This window comes from Schistocerca americana, chromosome 1, assembly GCF_021461395.2.
Source record: "Schistocerca americana isolate TAMUIC-IGC-003095 chromosome 1, iqSchAmer2.1, whole genome shotgun sequence".
In the NCBI taxonomy this organism is placed as follows: Eukaryota; Metazoa; Arthropoda; class Insecta; order Orthoptera; family Acrididae; genus Schistocerca; species Schistocerca americana.
In genome coordinates, this window is record NC_060119.1 from 276602016 (window position 1) to 276628478 (window position 26463).

The following is a 26463-nucleotide window of genomic DNA, read 5'->3' on the forward strand; positions in this document are numbered from 1 at the left end:
AAGTCTTTCAAATGGACGCCACTTCGGCGACAAGCCTTAGTAATCAATCATTATGGAAGATACTTCTTAAACGAGGTTTCACTTTCTTTTGATTACGTTGCAAAATACATACAGAATGTGCAGTGATATACTTTTTTGTCGGTAAAATTCGGCAGAATAAAATATGCCAGAAATTCGGTCAGGTACGTCCACCAACCAAAATTATGTAATTAAATAAAAATCGTAGTTCGTTTCAGTGCTAGCTATTCCCACAACCTTAGATTTTTGCGATTTCATCTTTCCTTTAGCCTTACATTACGGTGATCATGGAGTGCTAGGGTGCTTTAATCCCACTAGGTAGATCTCGGCCCTTATGATTTCGTGGAGGAGTCAACGTGGCCCGCGGAATAAAAAGTTTGGAGACACCTGATCTACGATAGCGTCGTACGAGACGGTGAGAAAACGGAGGAGGAGGTCGATTCAGCAAAGACAGCGGGCGGACCTTATGCTGCGGTATATATTGCGTGCACCACAGAAAGCTTTTCCTCTGAGAGCACTGTTACGTTCGCAATCGGAAAAAAAATTGTATGTAGCAAGATGAATGATGTGTCGCAGTTTCCCGGAAGAGTGGAGGTCCTAAAACTTCCTTTTTTAATTTTAATGGCAGTAACCTACTTTTAACAGAAATTACTCAGAACCAATAACATTTTTAATTTTGTATTAGGAAGAAAAAGAAAAATACTGCACTGTTCCCAATTTGTTTTGGTGCCTATCACTAGAGTATATTTCCACGTCAAAATTAGCAGTATTACTGTTCGTATCGTGGACAACAGGCTTCCCACAACATTATACACTGCTGGCCACAAAAATTGCTACAACACGAAGATGACGTGCTACAGACGCGAAATTTAACCGACAGGAAGAAGATGCTGTGACATGAAAATGATTAGCTGTTCAGAGCATTCACACAAGGTTGGTGCCGGTGGTGACACCTACAACGTCTTGACATGAGGAAAGTTTCCAACCGATTTCTCATACACAAACAGCAGTTGACCGGCGTTGCCTGGTGAAACGTTGATGTGATGCCTCGTGTAAGGAGGAGAAATGCGTACCATCACATTTCCGACTTTGATAAAGGTCGGATTGTAGCCTATCGCCACTGCCATTTATCGTATCGCGACATTGCTGCTCGCGTTGGTCGAGATCCAATGACTGTTAGCAGAATATGGAATCGGTGGGTTCAGGAGGTTAATACGGAACGCCGTGCTGGATCCCAACGGCCTCGTATCACTAGCAGTCGAGATGACAGGCATCTTAATCGCATGGCTGTAACGGATCGTGCAGCCACTTCTCGATCCCTGGGTCAACAGATGGGGACGTTTGCAAGACGACAACCATCTGCACGAGCAGATGGACGACGTTTGCAGCAGCATGGACTATATCAGCTCGGAGACCATGGCTGCGGTTACCCTTGACGCTGCATCACAGACAGGAGCGCCTGCGATGGTGTACTCAACGACGAACTCGGGTGCACGAATGGGAAAACGTCATTTTTTCGGATGAATCTAGGTTCTGTTTACAGCATCATGCTGGTCGCATCCGTGTTTGGCTACATCGCGGTGAACGCACACTGGAAGCGTGTATCCGTCATCGCCATAGTGGCGTATCACCCGGCGTGATGGTATGGGGTACCATTGGTTACACGTCTCGGTCACCTCTTGTTCGCATTGACGGCACTTTGAACAGTGGACGTTATATTTCAGATGTGTTACGACTGGTGGCTCTACCCTTCACTCGATCCATGCGAAACCCTACATTTCAGCAGGATAATGCACGACCGCATGTTGCAGGTCCTGGATACAGAAAATGTTCGACTGCTGCCCTGGCCAGCACATTCTCCAGATCTCTTACCAATTGAAAACGTCTAGTCAATGGTGGCCGAGCAACTGGCTCGTCGCAATACGCCAGTCACTAATCTTGATGAACTGTGGTATCGTGCTGAAGCTGCATGGGCAGCTGTACCTGTACACGCCATCCAAGGTCTGTTTGACTCAATGCCCAGGCGTATCAAGGCCGTTATTACTGCCAGAGGTGGTTATTCTGGGTACTGATTTCTCAGGATCTATGCACCCAAATTTCGTGAAAATGTAATCACATGTCAGTTCCAGTATAATATATTTGTCCAGTGAATACCGGTTTATCATCTGCATTTCTTCTTGGTGTAGCAATTTTAATGGCCAGTAGTGTAGTAGTTTTATATTCTTGCACAACATAAGCGTGGGTATATTCTTCTAAATACCGAATGAAATGATCGCATGGTATTATTGGCCAGGTAGCCCCATCTAGGAGTACTAAATATCAAGCCACTTTTATACATTATTCACTATCATGAATTTGGGCATTCTATTCACACCATTTCTGAAGATATTTAAGGACTCTGAAGTACAAATAAACAAAGCTACTTCTGAAGATAGTTGTATGAAAATTGTCAGAACAGCCTGACGGAAACAGAGAAGGCAATCAGCTACGCCCACCTATTTGAAGACACCGCGCTCCCGTGGTCGGACACTACGATCGAAACGGCGCGAATCCTCCTCCTGCGGAAACACCATTCCCTAACCTTCATTTTGGGTTTATTTCTTCATGTGGTTAGCTAAACTCCGGCAGTAAGTGAAAACAGTGCTCCGCTCAACCTAGTCACTTCATCAAACCAAACCCCTTGCAACGGAGGTGCGATGGGCTGCAGAAAACTATTCCATGGCAAATTCTACCACCCTCGCCACCAACTGCATGTCGACTTAAGATGTTTGAACAGCTGGCTATCGAGGGAAGATCTACAGGGTGATTCAAAAAGAATACCACAACTTTAAAAATGTGTATTTAAAGAAAAAAAAAACATAATATAACCTTCTGTTGTACATCATTACAAAGAGTATTTAAAAAGGTTTTTTTTCACTCAAAAACAAGTTCAGAGATGTTCAATATGGCCCCCTCCAGACACTCGAGCAATATCAACCCGATACTCCAACTCGTTCCACACTCTCTGTAGCATATCAGGCGTAACAGTTTGGATAGCTGCTGTTATTTCTCGTTTCAAATCATCAATGGTGGCTGGGAGAGGTGGCCGAAACACCATATCCTTAACATACCCCCATAAGAAAAAATCGCGGGGGGTAAGATCAGGGCTTCTTGGAGGCCAGTGATGAAGTGCTCTGTCACGGGCTGCCTGGCGGCCGATCCATCGCCTCGGGTAGTTGACGTTCAGGTACTAGTTTCATAACTAACCTTTTTCGTAGGACTCTCCATACAGTTGATTGTGGAATTTGCAGCTCTCTGCTAGCTCTGCGAGTCGATTTTCCTGGGCTGCGAACAAATGCTTGCTGGATGCGTGCTACATTTTCATCACTCGTTCTCGGCCGTCCAGAACTTTTCCCTTTGCACAAACACCCATTCTCTGTAAACTGTTTATACCAACGTTTAATACACCACCTATCAGCAGGTTTAACACCATACTTCGTTCGAAATGCACGCTGAACAACTGTCGTCGATTCACTTCTGCCGTACTCAATAACACAAAAAGCTTTCTCTTGAGCGGTCGCCATCTTAGCATCAACTGACGCTGACGCCTAGTCAACAGCGCCTCAAGCGAACAAATGTACAACTAAATGAAACTTTATAGCTCCCTTAATTCGCCGACAGATAGTGCTTAGCTCTGCCTTTTGTCGTTGCAGAGTTTTAAATTCCTAAAGTTGTGGTATTCTTTTTGAATCACCCTGTAAATGATTCACAGCGATGAGTAAGGATGAGATGCTCCCCACCGAAAAAGCAAACATTTATCCATATAAAGAAAAATTGGACGATTGTTGAAGACGATGTTCCGTCTCCGAAAAAGGAGAAAAAAAAGATTACATCCTTCTGCCAGTTGGTTACTCGCTGACGTATTCTGTACGAACACCAACCATTTGATTAGCTTTCACTTAGGACGAATGGTGCACACAAAAACTAAACAAATTGACGTGATAATTGCTGTTAAACGAGTATGCTTTTGAGAATCGAACAAATCCGCAGCAACCGTTGATCATTCAAATCAGCACAACGAAGTATGCCGCCAAGGAAAAAGGTTTTTTGCTGGAAAGAAAAGGAACTCTGCACTTGAAGTAATAGTAAATGCAAAGTACTTGATAAGTAGATCGCTTGGTACAGCCATTTTTCTGTCCATGCACTACATGTGATTGGAGAAGAGAGCTACTGGTCTTGGCTGTTGTGTTCAATCAACGCTATAGCGTCACGGAAATGGTTAATTGTCTTAAATGGCAGGCAACGAAGGAAAAAAGCCACAGGGAAAACTGAATTGTTAGTCCTCTGAAGAGAAGTGGCTCACCTTGCCACACACAAACAAATATGAACGTGACGTAAATGGGAACACGTACTGAATTAGATACAGATCGAGGCTGGAAAAATACATATTGCAGGAACCACGTCTCTCTCGCCACTGAAGTGACTACGGTTGACACAGGAAACGTGTATGGTACGCCCGTTTGCTTGCTGTACAATACTTGTTCTGGTGTTGGTGTGAACAGTGTGTGGAAAATTCTAATTTGTTTTATAAACAAAAACCGTATTTTCATGCTGAACTGTATTTTACTTCTCCCAGATGCGTTTCGCCTTTTTCACTTTGAGGCATCATGCCTTAAAGTACGCTTTTTATTCACCAAACATATATTTCTGTTTTTGTACTTTCAACATTGCAGCACAGTCAGCAATCGTGATAGTCTAATACATAAGAAACTATCACACTGTTTTAGTTTTATTTCTAGACCATGCCCTCCTAGACAAATTATAGATTCAGGTGTATTTTCTGAAGAAGGCTCAATTATTTGGGCTGAAACCTAGATAAAGGTTGGTTTAATTACCGCAATCAAGGCTAATCGTTTTTTTTATATTATATATTTCTGTGCTCGCTGCGGAGGATGGCCATGCCTACAGTTCTTAATTCATGGAGAGTGAGAGAGAGAGGGGTGTCGAAATTTAGGCGTCACGTTTTCTTTGCGCACCATTCCATTTGGCAGAAAATACTCCACTTAGTGCTAAGGGTAGATTAAACCTTTCCTCGCACGGTTTATTTAGATACGGCGAAAGCGCTGCTGATGTTCGGCGATAAATCAGAGTTTCCCTTAACATGCAGCAGCATAAGAAATTTAAGGGTCAGCTGTTTTAAGTTACTGCTGCGTCGCAGCTATAAGGTTCTTGACTATTCTCAGTTCACGCAAAAAACGTCGCATTTCATCCAGAAACTCCGATTTCAACTCCCCGGGAATCACTGTTTCACTTTCGTGTCGGCTGTGCCGATCTGTTACGATTCTGGCGATGTCTCTGATTTCATTCAATGTCGCTGGAAAGTCTACTTGATAAAGTGAAGTCGTATGACACGAATGGCTGAAAGACCCCGGCGGGCAGGTTCATCAATGTAACTGCAAAGGTTTTCCTTATCTTTCACAAAGTATGACAGCTGTGTGCGTATGGGTATCTGTTAAGTTAGGCGACATGATATACACATATGCCGGTAGCGGCACGTTGCCTACTACTCTCGAAAAGCATCAAAGCGGCCGCCGAGCTTAACGACCACGTCCGACGGAAGTATCATCGTCAGCAATGTCAAATGCCTACACTTCATGGGACACTGTGGAGAGGTTTGGATTTAATCCACGGCATTGGCCCAAAAACTGGTGATAAGAAACTTCACGCCACAACCAAGTGACAGTGGAAATTTCATTCACCACCGGGACTCTAACCGGCCTACCTTCACGCCGAGCGCCACCCCACAGGCGTGTGTTAGCGACCTCGGCTACGGAGGCTGGTGGTCTGTTTGGCAAGGACTTCCAACGTACTAGAATTATTATCAAGTAATTCACGCTAGCGTGTTCCCGTAACAGATGTTTTGCATTTTAAAAATTACCTTACATTATTACACATTCAGAGTGGAACGAAATCGGCATAGTGGTGCCAGCAAGCTTGACAGGTAGAGGAAAAAGTCTATACAGAAAAACGCTAAAAGTTGTTTAAAAATATTGGTATTTGAACCGATATAAATTCCTAAAATACGTCTTTATGACAGGGATGACTAGTGTGTGAAACTACTAACTGAGGAAAGAGTGATTTTCTGTGACTTCGTTTACTTAAATGAAATTGGGCAACAAATTTTTACTTTCTGTTTGCGACTGTTCTTCCTGTGTCTGACTCTACCTTTTCTCCCAAATGAAGAACACGGTTTCAATTCCGGAGAGGGTATTCAACTTTTTCTCATATTTTTCTCAAAATTTGCCAACAAATAAAAGTTGTTTTCTGGAGGCCAAAGGAGTCAGGAAATACTAACGAAACAAAAAAAGGCTCAACATTTGCGTGTACTGGTTGCGTATCTCGTATCCATATGGGGTGCGTACAAGAAAGGAAAATATAATTTGGAAAACTTTGAAGCGGCTTTTTCTTTTGAGTCATCAGTCTTCTGACTGGTTTGGTACGGCCCGCCACAAATTCCACTTCTGTGCCAACCTTTTCATCTCAGAGTAGCGCTTGCAACCTACGTACTCAGTTATTTGCTGAATATATCCCTCTATCTGTCTTACTTTCGAGTTTTTACCTTCTACTGCTCCCTCTAGTACCATGCAACTTATTCGTATCATCATGTCCCTTCTTGTCAGTGTTTTCCAGATGTTCCTTTCCTCGCCAATTCTGCACAGAACCACCTCATTCCTTACCGTATCAGTCCAGCTAACATTCAACATTCTTCCGTAGCACATCTCAAATGCTTCTATTGTATGTGGCTATAGTTTTAAAAGTAATCAGACTTTTATATATAATATTACAATACTGATCCTAAAACTTGTTTTAGAATGTAAACTGACAAAAGGGGTGGTTACACTCATAGCTTTTATAGACTTACGGTTACTTATTACTTGTAAAGCAACCAGAATGCAGTTTTTAAGAGTTGAAGGACATGAAAAGCAAGTAGTGGACGAAAATGGAGTGAGACAGGATTGTAGCCTACTGCCAACGTTATTCAATGTATACAAGGAGCACGCAGTAAAACAAACCGAAGAGAAATTTGCAGATGAGATTAAAGTTTAGGGAGAAGAAATAAAAACCTTTGGGTTTTCCGATTAAATTTTAACTCTGTCAGGGGCAGCAAAGAACTTTAAGGAGCAGCTGAATGGAAGGATAATGCGTTGAAAAGAGGTTGCAAGATAAACAACATAAGTAAAACAAGGGTCATGGAAAGTAGTCGAATTAAGTCTGGTGATGCTGAAGGAATTAGCTTAGGAAATAAGACATTAAATGTCGCAAATGAGTTTTGCTATTTGGGCAGCAAGAAACCGATAATGGCCGAAGTAGATACAATGTAAAGTGTAGACGCAATGGCAAGACATGCGTTTCCGAAGAGGAGAAATTTGTTAATATCAAGCATAAAAGTAATTGTTAGGAAATATGAAGTTCTAGGATTAAGTGCAAGAGGTACAAACACAATGCGGTGGTTCAATAAAAGAAAATGAATGGAATCCGTTCCCATATACGATGTAGGATGCTCGAAACACAAATCAACATGTTTCGTTTCCTGATGTCCCGCATTCACACCACTATGAAGGTACTTTATTACAGTAACTAAACCAATACCCTCCCAATTACAAACCTACCTACTTTCATTTACAATGCAATAGCTTCCCCTGTCTAAAGTCCAGAAAAAAACCGAAGAATCCAGCAGATAACTGTAAGTAATCTCTGGACCACAGCAAGGGCCGCTCACTACCCGGACTACCTGTTATGCCACTTCCATTTGCGGACACGGCGCGGGAAGAACTTGCTTCGTGCTGTCTATTGTGCTGTTGCTATTTGACAGTAGTGCCGTAGTTCTCCTTACAGTACTGCTGTACAATTTCCAAATTAATGAACACTCAATCTATGCGAGACCGGGACTTTAGCCCGCTATGATTCATGTTTGGAAAGCATAGGCGTAAACATCAGTGACTATGAAAAGCTCGATTCAAGCCCGAAAGCGTAGTTCGTCTAGTGGCTAAGGCGATTGCTTAAGATATGCTGTAAATATGGGTTCAAGTCGAGTCTGGCACAAATTTTCAGTTATTACTACGCATTTATCACAATGCAAAGATATCTCCATTTCAATGGATTGTATCTTTTCGCATTTCTTGTTTATAAGCAGTCTCATGTCGTCTGATTACCATCTAAGGAATACGCAAACTATATTCCAGTGCCTGATAAAATACATTTTCAAATGTTTCTCGCACACTATAATGACAAATCTCTATACCACTCCTAAAAATGTATTTTATGAATTCGACTGCAGAGAATACTTTTCAAAACACTTTTTTATTTCTGACGTTTTCTCCAGTAGACGACGTCTTTGACCATGCACAAATAACAGGAGATGATGTAAGCAAGAGGTTTCTCTACAGGGTTGAATGGCAGGGGATGAAGACTGTCTTTCATCGACATTCCATGTGAAAGTACTCGATCTACTGAGCGACTTTGTGAACCCGAGTCATGATTGGAGTTGATACAGTATCATCGATGGAACAACCAGCAAACTACAGCACGAAGTTACTAAATAAAAATGACTGACGACAGTTTTATCTGTGGTGCATTTGGTCTGCAATTTACCATAAACACGATAGTTTGCCACATGTCTTTCGGAAAGTATGATCCAAAACGCTTTCTAAACTGATACTGTAAGCTTCTTCAACGTACAAGGGGAAGGCTGACAAGTGGGCGGCAATATGACACGTTGATATACAAACCGTTCCTGATAACGCCACGAGGTGTGTGTGTGTGTGTGTGTGTGTGTGTGTGTGTGTGTGTGTGTGTGTTGCGAAGTCTCGCTGGAATGCCTTGTAAAGTTGCAATCGCAGATACAGAGAGATGTTATGGATAACGCCAGTGTGGAAATCTAACAACATATGCCGATGCAAGAAAATGTTTGTAATACGCCGGCATGGTTTAACCAAAAAAGAGTGAGCTTCCAGCAACAGTACATTCGGCGTGTTTTCCGCGGCTAATCTTTCCGAATCTACAGTACGTTACACGAGAAAGAAGGGGAGGTAAATAAGCTAATGAGAGCTGTAAATCCCATGTTTAGAAACTTTGTGTACACTGCAAATGAGCATACAAAATAAATATAAAAACTGATTTAACAGACAGACCATACCAATAAACAGAGAAAAGATGCCGGCATATGGGCACGAAGTTTATGATATACGCTCCACCGAAGAACTACATATTGCAAAGAAATTACACTAAAATCCTGTAAGACGTTCTGTAGAAAAGATGTAGTAGGTGAGCGGGTGCGGCGTCTGTGTATGATTTTCGAATGTTACAGCTTTCATTACTGTCACAGTTTAAGGAGAATAATCGCTCCACATGCCAAAGCAACACATCATCACACACAACAAAAACTATACACTCTGTATATAATCAAACAGAGTATTTTTGAGAAGCAAATAAACAGAAACACACATTATGTGACTCATAGATGCTACATGCTATTACATTCCTCCAATTTTTTTACAAGTATAAAATTATTCCGACGCTAAAACCGAAAATGACAAAGATGCCTGACTTTCGCTACTTTAAAAGGTACTTTCACCGCAAATTTTGCAGCGTGAACATACAAACTATCGATTTGTGATAACTTGTGATAGCACTGCAACATTTAAAACGATGTAAATATACATTACCTTCAGATAGTTCCAAATCCAGCTCTGCTAGTTTGTCCCTGACGTCTTCAGGAAGCTTTGATATGTCTATATTATACTCCGCCATGGTCAATCCATTCAACTACACTCATAAACAATACAAAACCCTCATTGCACACACCACCCTGTAACAACTTTTGCCATCTTGAAATCTCGCGAAGTATTAAACCAGATGTCACTACCTGACAACAACTGAAAATCGATACCTCGACGCGACTCGTATAAGCATGCGACAGTCGACTTTTCAAATCAACGCGGTATATATCGAAAGTTAACAAATTTTGTGCAAAAGTAGTTAACTTAAAACTTTCGCTTCCTGCGAGATACGGGTTTGGATTGTTTTTTATGTTGCAATTCTGCAAATAGGAACGAAGTCAATCAACTACTGCTGCATATTCTTAAGAGTTCTTAATATTATTTCACAGCTGTCAGATGTGCGTGATTACCTGTGCCTCTGTGGCGTGGTGTGAAACGCGGGAAGTGGCGAAGTAACGTAAATAGAATAAGTGTGTACACATGAAAAGTTAGTTGTGTAATAACACATATTAGTGCCAGAAAAATGGGTTTGTTAGACGATCCAGGCTTCCAGTCTAAATATCAAAAATCAAAGCGGCAAGTGAGGCTCTGGGAAAGTGAGTTTGTGAAGAAAAATGGATGTAATCCTACGAAGGTTAGTCCAGCAGTTATGTCAGTTTTCAGTTCTGATTAATTTGTTATAAGTGAAAAGCGTTGCAGTTCTAGAAGGAAACAGAACTATCAAGCAAGTCATTGTAGGTTTGATAATCCATTTTCATACAATATGTATAGGTTTTTGTACAAATGCCGAAGACTTTAATACTCGTGGGACATTTAAATGTGTTGGTTTGAGTGAAGATGCAATTGAGATACGAACATTGGGGGATTCTATAAATGCGAAAATTTAATTATAACTCTAGTTCTTAAGTTAGTAGGTGTACCCTCTTTACATTATTTTATGTGAAAATATTTTGCTACATGTGCTGATTAGCCCAAAGCAATTTGATGTTCAAGATGAGTCCTCATCAGTTTTAAGTGGAGTGAATGCAATACAACAGCCTCTATCACGTTTGTATCTTAACAGTTTATACTTAATCCTATTGTAATGTTGGATTACAGTGTGGCTTTTTAATACATCGGTGGATGGTAAATGACAATGATGGCCTTCCAATGAGGTTTAGAGCCATAATCTCGTGTCACATGAAGTTACTGCCGTACAGATACCAACGAATTGTTGTCTTATCAGTTGTAGAGAGAAATCCTGGTAGCTGCTTCTGATATAGAATTCTTCTCATTACTTTGCTTTCTTTACATTAGGTATCATAGCTTTGTCATATGAAATCTAAGTATTTAACTGCAGGAGATAGATATTCCTCTAACATATACAATAATATATTGTGATTTACAGCAAAATTTCACTGCTTCTTGCAGCCTACTGGTTTGTATGAGTACTGATGATAATTTCTATTGAGGAAGATTGTATTGCATCCCTCGAGCCAAACCCAGTCACTTAATTATGTTCAAACTAACCTGTATTTATCAGTTCAATTTTTCATTAGCAATTCACTTTTTCATTATGTGTGTTCGTGTTACATAGATGCGTGTAGTAGTTAGTCATGATGATAAAAGATGTAATGCAAGGATGTGACTTAAAAAAGGAAAAAAAAAAAAAAAATAAAAACCACACACACAAACACAGGCATAATCTATGAAAGTGAAGCCTAAGTTAGTGATATATATCCCAACAAAGCATGTGTTATTTGGAATGAGTAGACACATTGGTACTTCGAATTATGATTTTTTGTTGAACTAGCATATAATGCTAATTGTTTCACTGCCTCAACATACTAGTGTATAAATAACGAAAAGGTCAACTACAATTCATTGGCACCTTCCATTAAAAATAATGAGGGGGGAAGGCTCCATTACATGTTTCAATTTGAAAAGTCTATTGTTCTTTGTTAGGCTTCGGAAGATGATGTGCTGTGCTGTAAAGCCTACATCACTGTTTATCTTTGATATGAAAGAAGAAGTGATCACCATGTGGTGTAGTCAGATAATATAGATGTAAAAAAAATTGTGTTATTTTCTCTCTGTGTTTGCATGCTTATGTTCTGATGTCACATGCCACACTGCCGGTACGTCATGGGATGGCACCGACATCTGGTATTGTTACATTAATTTGATCTGTGCAGTCAAAATTGACATGGGGGAGGAGGGGGGGGGTGTGAGTTTGTGTACATCTGAGGAAGGACTTCGTCCGATATCTTAATCTATTACTAAATGTGCCTTTCTGCTGATCATAATCCAGTTTTACATTGAGATGAAGGGTATTGTTGTAATCGGGTCATTCCATGTCAAGTCACCCAGGCCTTGACACCAACCATATCAGATTTTGATGAAACTTGGTACAATTACTTCTTTTATCATCCTGAAAGCACTTGTAAAATTTTTTTGCTCTGTATCTTATAATTATTTTTTTTTATATAAATTTTTAAAGTTTTTAGATTTGGCGTTGTTTCAGCAGTCAGAAATCGTAGCTTAAACGTGTCCTCACAACTAAAAAAATTTGTATATTAAAAACTACTCAAGATATCAGTATGAAATTTTGGAATAAGTATGTGTATTATATCTAAATGTTAAAAAAAAATTACCGTAAAGATATATTAAAATCTTCCAAATGGAAAAAAATTACAAGTTTTTTTTTTTTTTTTTAGCTAGTTTAGTTTTACAAAAACTGCAATATCTAGAGTCTCAGACCTGATAGAAAGCTCAAATTTGTTTTAAAATACTCTTAATTGTATAGGCTATTAGATAAAAGAACAATTATGTTGGCTTTTTAACCTGTTTAATAGTTATCTAATTTTTAAAATAATATTAGTTATATTTTAAAAATAAAAAGTACCAAGTGACTTAGACACCGAAAATAAGTTTTTGTCTTCATGGAGTAACAATGTACGCTTGGATTTTGTTTTGTTACTCCTGTGTTTTGAAGTAAAAAATTATTACGGTGTTAAATAGTGCTTGGATAGTATTTTATTAAATTTATTCGAACTTTCAGTAAGTACTGTTACTTAGTTTACAGAGATTCTTTTCCGATTTCCTATAAAAGTAACCAGAATAGTAGTCAGACCAAAAGTGAAATCAGTATGTCAGATATTCAAACCTGTAGTGTAGGGTTATTTAAAAAATCTGACTGTTTTCAAACAACCTACACACCTTCAAATAAGTTACAACCGGTATCTGAATTGAGTGAGGAAGAAAAAGATTTGATCCACTTACGATCTGGAATTAATCTGTGTGAATTTAAGAATATATGTTCACACCACAGCTACTACTTTTTAAATGTTTTTGAAAAGTATCAAACAACATGTGTAGACCCACTAAAAAAACACAAAAAAATCCCATCAAAAAATCGTTGAGAAGTGTAGGCTTGGATCTTTATAAACAATTATTGACAAAAGATATTAGCATAAAACCTGGACAAAAGCTTTGCTCAACATGCCGTAACTTTTGTGAGGAAAAATTAAGAGTTGAAGTCAATGAAAGTGAAACAGATGATGAAGTCATGGTTGAATTGGAATCCAGAAATGAATCCCTTGTACAAACAAACATTGCTCTTGATAATTTAGGTTTAACACCGATAAAGCTTCATGGCTTGTCAGAACAAAGTAAAGGGTCTTATTTTAAAAGGAAGGTTAGCAGTATTGAAAAGACTGAAAAAAAGGCGGTTTCAAAAGCATTAAAATATGATGCACCAAGTTCTGATGATGACGAAGAAGATACAAGTGTGGTTGAGAAAGCAAAGGATTTTGATGTAATGATTTCTCTTATGAAAGAGAAGATTTCATCTGTTGGGAGGTCTAGAAAAATCCAGATTCTGACCTTGGCTCCAGATTCTTGAAGTCGAAATAAAGTGATGAAAGAATTTAAGGTGAGTGAGTACATGGTGCAACAAGCTAGAAAGCTAAAATCTGAAAAGGGTATTTTGGAAACTCCTGGTCCAAAAAAAGGTAAAACTCTTTCTGAAAATACAGTAAGACTTGTAACAGATTTTTATGAAAAGGATGAAAGTTCCAGAGTGCTACCTGGAACAAAAGACAAAGTAAGTGTTCAAAAAAAATGTGTACATGCAAAAGACTCATTTTGTGTAATTTGAGAGAACACTATTATTCTTTCAAATGGGAGAATCCCGAGGTAGAAGTAGGATTTTCAAAATTTTGTTTCTTGAGACCTAAATGGTGTATCCTTGCTGGTGCTGCAGGCACACACACTGTATGTGTATGCAGTATCCACCAGAATGTTAAACTATTACTGGATGCTGTGAAAATTGAAGAATCTTATAAAGACCTAATTAAGATGCTTGTGTGCAACACGGAAAACCAAAACTGCATGCTACATCATTGCGACAGCTGTCCTGCAAATACTGCACTAACTGAGTACTTAAGTGAAAAACTAAGTGAAGATTATGATTTAGAAGAAGAAATTGTAATCAGTCAGTGGGTTAACACAGACAGGGCAGAAATGATCAAACAGTCTATCAGTGTTGAAGACTACATTTCTTTATTGGTTAGGTCATTGGAAAAGCTCACCCCGCACTCGTTTATAGCAATATCCCAATCAGCAGCCTTTAAAAGATTGAAAGAAGACCCACCACCCAAAACAGCAATTATTGTGATGGATTTCAGTGAAAATTATTCCTTTGTTATACAAAATGAGATCCAAAGTTACCACTGGAATAGAGGTGGTTGTGCTCTACACCCAGTTGGAGTTTTTCTAAGAAATGAGGAATACAATGTTTTTTTGTTTCCAACCACTGTTTTATTAGTTATGACCAAGAACATGACACTGGTTTTGTTAACTTTGTACAAAAATAAATTACAAAGTGGCTGTCATTACATCATACTGACATTGACTCAGTTCACTACTTTACAGATAGTTGTGCTGGGCAGTACAAAAATAGAAACAGTTTTAAAAATTTGACTGAACACTTGAGAAACTTTAATTTGAAGGCCCAACACACTTTTTTTTGCAACAAGTCATGGGAAGTCAATTTGTGATGGCCTAGGAGGAACTATTAAAAGAATTTTAAGGAAAGCCAGTCTACAGCTTTCAGACGAAGAATAAATAATGACAGCAATCGATGTGTACAAGATTTGTGAAAAAAATATTGAAAACATTCATTTTCACTTTATTGACAAAAAAGATTATGATTTGCTATGGTTAAAACTAGAAAAACTTTTTTCAGCAACCCGAACCATTCCTGGAACAAGAAGTTTTCATAACTTCAAACCACTTCCAACAAACAACCTTGAAATTAGGACTACAGATAGTGTAAAACCCTCCTTAGTCTTTTCTTTCCATTCTTCTTAGCTATGTGGCTGCAAATTATGATGGTAACTGGTACTTTGGACTAGTAAAAACAATATTCAATGATACAGAAGATGCAGAAATTCTATTTCTACATCCTTCAGGACCAGCTGCATCTTTTTGTTGACCTGAAAGAGAAGATTCTTGCATTGTGCCTTTGGAGCACACAGTCTATGTAGCAGACGCACCTCAATCAAGCGGCACTGGAAGAATGTATTACTTCAAAAAGACTGTATCAAAAGAACTAAAAGCTCTTGAAGTGGAAAAACAGTTTGAATCAGCATTAATGTTTATTAAAAAGACAAAATTACTCAAAAAATTCAATGTTTCAAGCAATCAGTTGGGTTATACATAAGTGTCGTAAGTACACTATCTTTGTACATAATTCTAATGTAATCTACTATAATTAATAAACATGTTAAAAAGCCATCATTATTTTTGTTTTATCAAGTAGCCTGTATGTTTGAGAGTAAATTAAAACAAATTTGAGCATTCTATCAGGTCTGAGACTCTAGATATTGCAATTCTTATAAAACAAAACATCCGTTAAAAAAAAGAAAAAAATAGATATATATTTTTTCATAGAAAATATTGATATATTTTAATAGTATCATTTTTATCTTCAAATATGTATAATAAATAAACTTGCTGCAAAAATTCATGATGTTACCTAAAAGAGTTTTTAAGATAAGCAATTTTAAAGTTTTGAATACAAATTAAATTTACCATTTCCGAAGGTTCGGAAAACGCAAAACATAATTTAAAAATCTATTAAAAAAAATTATAAGAGATACAGCAAAAAAAAATTTGCAGGTGTTGTCAGGATGGTATTAGAACCATTTGAGCCAAATTTCATGAAAATCTGAGGAGGTAGGTGTAAAATTTATTTTTTTGTTGTGTGATTTGATATGGAATGACCCAATCATACTTTTAATAAATAAGATTTTGCAGAATTTCACAAAGTTGGGTGATGTGATAGAAATGTGTGGAAAGTAGTTTTGACAGTTACTGTGATGCTGTGAAATGTTTATAATAACCTGTCCACCTAGATTTAACTTTATATTTTTATTAATTACATTTATATTGGCTTACATTTAAGGCATTTCCGAATTTTAACGCTTCTACAGATTTACTGCAGGTTGTTAACTTGAATTGCTGTCTGCTTTTACTTAACATCATAAATAGGGAAAAATCAAAGTTTGTTTTAAGAGCTATCCTTTATGTAGTCTGTTAACACTAAATACATCTACATCTGCATCCATACTCCGCAAGTCAGTGTGAAGTGTGTGGCAGATGGTACGTCCCATTGTATCAGTTATTAGGGCTTTTTGCCGTTAACCTACGGAACGCGGGAAGAATGAGTTTAAATGCCTCTGTGCATGCTATAATTAATCTAATCAGGTACTCACAATCCCTGCGGGAGTATTATGTAGGGGGTTTTAGTATATTCATACAGTTGACACTCTCCCACAGGTCAAGAAACGTGTGACCATTTGTTCTGCCCTTTTCTGTATACGTTCAATTTTCCCTGTTATTCCCGTTTCTTAGAAATCCCACACACTTGGGTAATGTTATAGGGCAAGCAGTCTCCTGTGCAGACTAATTGCAATTCCCTAGTGTTCTATCAATAAACTGAAGTCTGCTACCTGGTGTATCTATGATTGAGGCTATGTGATTCTTCCATTTCATGTCCCTACATAGCGCTACACCCAGGAATTTGCATGAGTTGGCCGATTCCATGTGACTTGCTTGTATTGCAGTGACAGAATTATGCTTCTTTATTTATTTATTTTTTAAGTGCACAATTCTACTTGATTCTGAACATTTGAAGCACATTTCCAAATCTGTGCCACTTTGAAATGTTATCAGAATCCGACTGAATATTTGTGCTGATTCTTTCGGACTGTACTTCATTGTAGATAATGGCATCATCTGTCTGAGACTATTGTTAATGTTGCAAGGGACCCAACACACACACACACACACACACACACACACACACACACACACACACACCTGTTGATTATTGTCCATCAAAGACAAATTGCTGTGTTATCCATAGCAAAAAATCCCCAGTCCTTCCACAAATTTTGCTTGATACCCATAGGATCATATTTTTGATGTTAAGCATAGGGCTGCTACTGAGTCAAAAGCTTTTTTGCAATCGAGAAATACTGCATCTACCGGACTGTCTTGAACCAAGCCTTTCAGCATGTTGTGAGAAAGGTGCAATTTGAGTTTCACATAGTCATTGTTTTCAGAATCCATGCTGTTTGGCATGGAGAGGATTATTCCATTACAGAAATCTTGTTGTGTTTGAGCAAAGAAAATTTGCTAAGAGTCCACAATAAATCTCTGTCAAAGACATGGAGTTGTAGTTTCGTGGATCACATCTGCTATCATCGTGTGTTCTCTGAGACAGATAATTTAAATACAGTGTTCTGCATGGAGAAATGGATATATTCTGCCCCGTGGAGTTGCCAAGCGCTTTGAAGTGCTATGTCACAGATTGCACTGCCCCTCCTGCTGGAGGTTCAAGTCCTCCCTCGGGCATGAGTGTGTGTGGTGTTCTTAGCATAAGTTATTTTAAGTACTGTGTAAGTCAAGGGACCTATGCCCTCAGCAGTTTGGTCTCTTAGGAATTCACATACATTTGAACATTTTTTGGATTTACCTTTATTTTCTGGGTATAAATATGTGTCCTGTAGCCTTCAGTCTCAGAACATTTACTTCATTGTAATTTTATTTGGCTTCTTTGGCAAGTGTTCTTTCTGCCTAGTGCGCCACTGTTTTTTCTGCATAGTGCGCCTTTGACTGCTTGTCCCAAATTTTCACTGAGAGAAAAACACGTATGTCACATTTGTAGTTCTGAACTTCATTTTCAAATACTTCTAGGTCACAGTCACAATCACAAAAATTAAATTGTACAATTACTGTCACTATCATCCTTTGTACATTTTATATTTAAAAAACCTAAGCCTGTAATTCTGCTCTTTTCTGCAATTCCTCTTCTGTTTGTTTTTCAGTGTTGAAGGTATCTGTCAAAATTTGGGCGTTTCCTGGTTTTCTTCCTCTGTCTCTAAACTTTCTCCTAGGTTTAATATCTTTGAGAAAAACAACTGAAGGCATTGAAGATGTCAGACCTTCACTAGGCGAAGTATGACATACGGGACTAGTACCAGCTGAAATCCAGTGTGAGGCAGAAGGGTGTACGGTCTATTCAGTTAAACTTACACCTTCTGCTGACTGATAAGGTGAGCCAGAAGGCATGAGAATCTGTGTAGAGGAAGTAGGCCTACAGGTGTCACTTCTGTCAGTGGCTTCTACCACAACTGTACAGTCAATTACATAAGTAAATAATGACGACTTAAAAGAATAAATTCAAGTATTTTAAATTCAATTTAATATGTTTTGTGTTGTCATTGATTGGACACAAGTTTTTCTATTGGTTCCAAATGTCTTGAACTTGTTTAGGGTGGCTAGGATTGCTCACTACGAGGGTAATCCCAAAAGTAAGATGTCCTATTTTTTATAAGTACATAGACCTATTTATTTCTACAATGGTTTACATCAGTTTACAGCTTGAACATTTAGCTGTTTTTCAACATAATCACCATTTCTGTCAATGCATTTTAGTAGACGCTGTGGCAGTTTTTGTATGCCCATGTCATATCAGCTTGCTGCCATGCTGTTCAGAAAGTTATGAACCTCTTTTTTCATCTCGTTTGGAGCTGAATCGATGGGACCACAGTTAATGCTTACAGGTACTGTGAGACTCAGAAAAAACTCAAACGGGCAATTCAGAACTGGAGAAGAGGAATGTTGAGCAAGGATGTACACATTCTCCATGACAACGCTCGCCCACACATCGTTTGGCAAACTGTTGCTCTCCTGCAACAGTTTCAGTGGAACATAATCACCCACCCACCCTATAGTCCTGACTTGGCACCCAGTGACTATCACCTGTTCCCTAGGTTAAGAAAAAACTAACACAGCGTCTACAAAAATGCATCGACAGAAATGGTGATTATGTCGAAAAATAGCTAAATGTTCAAGCTGTAAACTGTTTTAAACTGTTATAGAAATAAACAGGTCTATGTACTTATAAATAAATAGGAGACCTCACTTTTGGGATTCCCTTTGTATCTATCCATTATATGCTTGACTGAAGATACCTTAAACGAGCCAAATACTCCATCATCCAGAGACTTATAAGTGGTGAAATACTCAGAAATATGATGCTACTTTCGTATTTATGTGAGAGTTAAGTGTTGATCGCAGGTGTCTGACATAACTAACTAAGGTTTTTCTTTGGAACATGTAGTGTACTTCAAAACTGGCCTCGGTAAAGTTCAAAATTTTTGTCAGTCATCCAACTTCTAGCATATGCAACAAATCTACATCCTGAAGGTGGGATCTTTGGTTGTGAGATCAGGTACTCTCACTCTTAGATATAGAAAAAAATTAGAGGTTCCAATGGCAGATATATCACAAAAAATAGTTACCAAGGTACATCTATATCCAAAAGTAACTTCTGAATACTTTTTAGCAATAGATTTTCAAGGTACATCTATATCGAAACGTAACTTCTGAATACTTTTTAGCAATAGCTTTTCAAGGTACGTACACTGTTGGTACCTCGTTTTTGTCAACATTCAAAATTCATTAAAGTCAGTTTTTTTTTAAGTTTTTGTCTAGTTTACAGCTCTTTCATATTTTTAAAAAACTCTACAACAGTTGGCCCATTGAATGCAATAGCTCTTTTTATGATTGTAGATTTGGGTTTACACAGTGACACTTATTCTGCTTGTGTAGAAAGAAACCTCTCAGCCGGACGTAAGATGCTTGTTTTATATTGTACTAATTAGACATCATTTTTACCAAATGTTGTCATCTTCTCCAAACTAGCAGTTTTTGGGCTTCAACTATAATGATTATCTGTCGTTTTCAGATAATTGACCAATGGCTTTTCTGAGCACTACAGGAAACGTGTTCTGAATTATAATTAGGTGTTACACCATGCTGTAAGGTCTTTCTGTCTAAACTGGAAGTTTTTGAAGCACTATGCTTTTATTTTCATTTATCACAAAAAACAGGCCAGTTTCATTTCCCCATCAGCATAAGGTCTTCTTCTTATTGCTACAGTGTTAAGATTTCCAAAACAGACACACTGGAACTGAACAACTCGTAGAATTTAACAAAGTCTAGAAAAAAATTGTAAAAAAGAAAACTGCGTTCTTTAATAACCAGGAAAAGTTCGTAACATGCAGTTTACAGTAACTCTGAAGATGTTAGTTATTGTTGTGCTGGCTTGGCCATAAGGCCAGTACCCATATTTGTTAGTGACTGATGTGGATAGTGCTAGAATAATAGGGAAGTGTAATCAGTTAACAAAGAAGATTGCTTACAAATCACTTATATGACACTTCCTAGAATATTGCTGAAGTATGTGGGACCCAAAGCCAACGGCCTTGCTGCAGTTGTAACACCAATTCCCGTCAGATCGCCAAAGTTAAGCGCTGCTGAGCTGGGATAGCATTTAAATGGGTCACCTTCCAGTCTGCTGAGTGCTGTTGGCAAGCGGGGTGCACTCAGCCTTGTGAGGCAAACTGAGGAGCTACTTGATTGAGAAGTAGCGGCTCCAGTCTCAGAAACCGACGTACGACAGGGAGAGTGGTGTGCTGACCATATGTCCCTCCATATCTGCGTCTGGTGACGCCTCTGGGCTGAGGATGACATGGTGGCCGATCGGTGCGGTTGGGCCTTCATGGCCTGTTCAGGAGGAGTTTTAATGTGAGACCAAACCAAATATAACTAGCAGAGGATATTGAATATATACAGAGAAGGCAGCATGAATGGTCACAGGTTTGTTTGACCCATGGGAGAATGTTGCAGAGATATTGACAGAACGGAACTGGTAGACTAATGAAGATAAAAGCAAACTGTCTTAAGAAAGCCTGCTGACTGAGTATGAAAAAGTGGATTCAAATGCTCTAGGACTCTACAATCCCCTACATAATGCTCATGTAGGGATTGAGAGGATAAAATTAGATTAATTACAGTGTGCATAGTGGCATCTAAATAGTCATTCTTCACATGCCCCATACATGAATGGAACAGGAAGAAGCCGTAATAAATTGTACAATTGAAAGTGCCCTATGTCATGCTCTTCACAATAGTTTGCAGACTATGGATGTAGGTGTAGAAGTGGATGTTTAGGTCAGCATATCCAATGAAATTACTTGTCAAATAAAAATTTGTATGTTCATGTGGTAGGCCTACTGTGTTTCAATCAGTACCCTACAAAGGGAGACACAATACAAAATTAGTGAAGAAACAAAAAAAGTGTGCATCATGGGCAATACTTGCATTTTCCACTCGTAACTGTCAACAGAGGCATGGCTGGGTTCCAGTGTAACTCTTAATCATTGTTAAAATCAATGCTACAAGCATTTGTTGGCAGATCCAGATATGGATCAAACCTCCCATATGGTCAGGCCCCTCCTTGCCTTCACCCTTTACATGCATAAATTTCATTTGTATCTATGAATAGATATTTTCCTAATATATCTGGTGGAAACTGTGAGCAAATCAAAGAACATGTTGCAAGAAGAACAAACCAAATTAGGCTGTTCAGTTGTTAAGACACAGACCTTACATTTGGGAGAGTGAAGTTTTCTCTGCCCAGCCATCCTGATTTAGATTTTCCTTGGTTTTTCTAAATCATTTCAGGCAAATGCGGGGATGGTTCCTTCATGAAGGCCGCAGTTGATTACTTGTCCTATTCTCATAAAATCGTATTTATGTATTCTCTCTCTCTCTCTCTCTCTCTCTCTCTCTCTCTCTCTCTCTCTCTCTCTCTGTGTGTGTGTGTGTGTGTGTGTGTGTGTGTGTGTGTGTGTGTGTGTGTGTGTGTATTTTGAGCTATTTATTTTCATTGTATTACAATGACAAATCTTGTATCATTGTTAGATGGTTTCTGGATGAATAAATCAAATCAGTCGTGAATGCTAATGCGAAAGCAGATCACACCTCATAATGTTTATCATGATTATGGCTAATTTTTAAAGTGAATGAGCAGCAGTTGCTGCACAAAGGAATTGAAAACGTTTTGTTTAAGTAATTGTGATATTTTGTACATATGCAAATCTCTTATAGGCCCATCTATGTTGTATGAAGAAATTAAACCAATAAGTTAATACTTGTTAATAGAGATTGTTAAAGCCAAGATAGACAGTGTTCACATTTTCAAGGGTAGTACTGATTATTGTTATCTTATCAACAAGTTGACTCAGGTACTGGGCCACACATTTGTAACTCATTCTTCAACTCTGTTCTTGCTCATTTGCAGTTCACACACTGCATGACATGTACCTTCACTGCCTCTCAAAGTTATACTAATTGTTCTACTCCTGATTATCTTGGCAAAATTACCTGTTTCAAAATTTCTGAACAAATTGTGTTATTCTATAAGATGTTAAAATGGTTCAAATGGCTCTGAGCACTATGGGACTTAACTTCTGAGGTCATCAGTTCCCTAGAACTTAGAATTACCTAAACCTAACTAACTTAAGGACATCACACACATCCATGCCTGAGGCAGGATTCGAACCTGCAACCGTAGCAGTCGCGCGGTTCCAGACTGAAGCACCTAGAACTGCTTGGCCACACCGGCCAGCCATGAGATTTTAGTTTAGTGCAAATAATCATATTGAAACAAAAGAGACATACTCCAATTCACCCAACCACAGGATAATTTTAATGTAGCTGTACTTTTGACGTTTTTAATCGAAAATTATATGATTGTACACAGTCAGAACATCACAGAACATTAACTCCAAAACTCCTCTCAGATTTTCTTTGACTCATTTTGGTGAGTTTTGGGGGGGGGGGGGGGGAGAGTGTTGTGGAGAGAGAAACTTCCACCCCGTATGTCACGACACTTTAATACAGAAACGAATGCCTGAACACATTATGTACCTGAATTGTAAGCTGGCGGATCTGCAGAAGGCGTGCATTATTACGATATACAGGGGGGTGTTGCTTATAAGGGTTGTCAGGTATATTTTCTCTGGTGTTTTGGCAGATATTTGCAATTTTGTATTTGCAGGGTGTAGCTGGAATCAGCTTAAACGAATTCTGCTTATCCACCTGTCATGCGACACCCAGTGTCAACAGAAAGTGTCAGTTTGTTTCCCACTACAAACAAAATGATTTTTAAAATGTAATTTTGTGTATCCATTCAGTAGAGCAGACCCAGTTCAGTCCAGTATGGTATTCATTTTATTGATGTGTATTAACAAGGACGGTAAAAGACAGAGTAAACAGCACTCCAGCTGTGACTAAGCAGCACTGCAGCAGTTAGCGTGGGCCAGGGCGGAGTCGTCGTTGGAGTATTGGTTACACTTCATTTTTTACTGCACCTGTTAAATAATTTTGTTAGTAACAGGAAACAAACCAACACTTCCCATTGACAAAGGACGTTGCACAAAAGATTTGATGACCAATATTTGTTTAGGCTGAGTTTTGCTACACATTGCTAATACGAAATTGGAAATGTCTGCCAAACATCAGAGAAAATGTGCTCGACTTGTAGGGAGGGACACTCAGTATACACCGGTATCAAATCTGAAAGTAAATGATGTCATTTGAAAAACGATATTGTGGCTGTTGTTTGAGGACTAGGGAGTTTAGAGGCAGTGAACACTAGTCTGGGTAGTATTCTTAAATAGACAATCAAGATCCCACATGTTTTTCTTCTTGTGGAATAATTCATACTAAGGTAGTGTAATGTTATTTATTACTTAATGTTACAGTACAGAATATGCACTCTTGTTAAAATGAGATGTCTAATGTAGATGAAGATATTTCATTTATTACTTTGTAACTAATAATTCAATATTTTGTTGTTGCAGGCAGATATCAAATTAGCACCGACCCATGTAAGAGATGCATACAAGATATATTACAAACTAAAGACTCTAGCTCTAGAAGAATCTTTAAGAGAATCATTTTCAGATGATATTGAAAACTCTGTGTCGGTGTCATGTGACAGCAGCTTAGAGACCACGCTGCCTATAGCGGAGTTTGACATTCCCAAGTGTTCCGTAAAGTCTCTTATTTCTGATGAAAAGCACAAGGTATTCAGACCTGCTCTTAAGGACATTCAAAATGAAAATGATGATTCGGAGAAAAAGAAAACTTTGTCAGAGGAAAAATGTGGTTCAGCCTCTTTTGACACGGGCTTTGTATGCAATACTGAGACTGTGTGGGGTGCACATCTTAATAAATCTCAAAATCAATCCGTTAATATTGGACAGATAAGTACAAAACCTTCATTAAAACGTTCCTCTTCATTTGTACTCTCAGAGAAACTTTTTTCTGGTTCAAAATTTTCGAAACGCAATCCTAGAAAATCGCTCTCACAACGCAAATCAATTGCAGCTTGCAAGCTAAGAGACTCAGTAATGGAGGACCAAGAAAATAAGGAACCTGTTGTTGTGGCTGCAGGGAATCCAGACACCCCTGTACATGAAAATTCATTGAGCATTGACTGTAGGACACCAGCTTTACAAAATGTTGAAGAATGCAGGTACAGAATAGTAACTGGAACCCTTCCAATTAATTGCCAAGCCACAAACATAATAAACAAAGCTCTCATGGAAACAGGCAGTATGAAACCTGTGTTAGTGTCCGAAAGGAAACTTGACAAAGGTTGGGTGGAAAGACATACTGATTATGATAGTGGTGTGTCAAATCTCAGCTCCCAAGATTGTGAGAACTCTTCATCTTCAGAAGATACTAGGATAGTTGGTTTAACAAATTGTTCTCCACCAGAGTCCCAAGAAATGTGTATCAGCAATTCCATAAATGCCCACAGTCAGGCATTTTACAGTGATGAGGATGTTGTCTACAACAGTGAATCTGAAGATGAGACGGGTATCAAGCGCAAAAGGAAGCTAATTTCCAAGAGAAAATTTTCATCTAGCATTAAAAGGTCAGATGCTGTTGATGTGTCCATTACTGAATCAAGAGCAGTGAAGAAAATGAGGCTGGAGAATGATTTGATTTCCAGTTGCAATTCTGTGGTTAATCAAATCAGTAGTTTGGCCTCATGTGTTACAAATGCAGATGATTCGCAACTCACAGGGACAGAGGTTCATTTTGGACTGCGTGATAGATGTCAGGAAGGGAACTATGTGGGTAATATGATACAACCTGAAGTGGAGAGCTCGAAAATCTCAGACTGTGGGGTGCCAAAAAATATAGAATTGAGCATTCAGAGTAAACATTTTTCAGATTCAGTGGATGTTCATAAAACTAACCAAAGTTCTAAAAGTACTGGGAGTGAGAGAACAGACTCAGAAACTCGGAAATCAGTAAATAATGTGAAAGAGATTGATATTGATGCTATTGCTAGTAGTATTGTTGCCAGAGATAGTGCCCCTTCACAATCAAAAAAGGGTACTAAAACATGCAGTAAGAAAGAGAAGTTTGAAAATAAAATTGTCTCTGGGAAAGGAAATGAAAACTTTGTAAAGATAAACATAAAGAAAAAAGTATATGTTCGAGGAAAGAAGACAATGAATTTTGCGAAGTATAAGAAGATGGAATGGAAGAAAAAGAAGAAGGCAAATGCCAGTAATAATGATTATAGTGGTTCATCTCTTTCCACCTGCTTCAAGTGTGGAGACGTTGGTCATTTTGCAAGGAACTGTAACAATAGTAAAGGTATGTTAAAATATATTATCATCAGTATGTTGGTCACATTTTCTTAAGTACATAACGTATTTTTAGAATTTAACAGAAGTCTATGACAAATAAATTGACACAAAAAAATAACGTCACCAAGAAATGATTAATGTAGAGTAGTGAAATTCTAGGCATACATTTGTCTAGGTAATGTATTTAAGTAACACTGAAAGATCACAGGTTAATGTAAATGCGAGATAAGCCATTGCAAATGTGAAATGCTGTTACATTAATAACCTGTTTTACTGCTAGAATGTTAAATGCAAGCAAGCAGATATGCTTGCTTGTGTTGCACAGGTGCTGGATGTCAGTTTGTGGGATGGATTTCATGCTGTTGCACTTGGTTGGTCAACACAGATACAGTTAATGCTGTTTGTGGGTGATGCTGGAGTTGTTATCCAACGATGTCCCATATGCGCTCAACTGGAGACATCTGATGATTGAGCAAGCCAAGGCAACATGTAGCCACTCTGTAGAACATATTGTGTTACAACAGTGGTATATGGGTGAGTGTTGTCCTGTTGGAAAACATCCCCTGGAATGCTGTTCATGAATTGCAGCACAACAGGTCGTATCACCAGATTGA

At 38.4% G+C, this 26463-nt stretch overlaps 2 protein-coding genes across 3 annotated transcripts in view; one reads left to right on the forward strand and one right to left on the reverse strand.

Annotated features, from left to right (window-relative positions):
• The window catches only part of LOC124622103, a 548933-nt gene extending 539048 nt beyond the window's left edge, over positions 1 to 9885 (reverse strand). For both annotated transcript variants that reach the window (XR_006980597.1, XM_047147709.1), the window contains exon 1: positions 9723 to 9885. Coding sequence is in view for 1 of the 2 variants with exons in the window: in XM_047147709.1 (XP_047003665.1) it covers positions 9723 to 9807 (85 nt within the window). In the remaining variant the exon portion in view is untranslated. The remainder of the gene's footprint in view (positions 1 to 9722) is intronic.
• A 206-nt stretch (positions 9886 to 10091) lies between these two features.
• The window catches only part of LOC124593772 (ATP-dependent DNA helicase Q4), a 155710-nt gene continuing 139338 nt past the window's right edge, over positions 10092 to 26463 (forward strand). Inside the window, exons 1-2 of the mRNA XM_047132124.1 lie at positions 10092 to 10410; positions 24041 to 25856. Of these exons, the coding sequence (XP_046988080.1) occupies positions 10300 to 10410; positions 24041 to 25856 (1927 nt within the window). The 5' untranslated portion in view covers positions 10092 to 10299. The remainder of the gene's footprint in view (positions 10411 to 24040; positions 25857 to 26463) is intronic.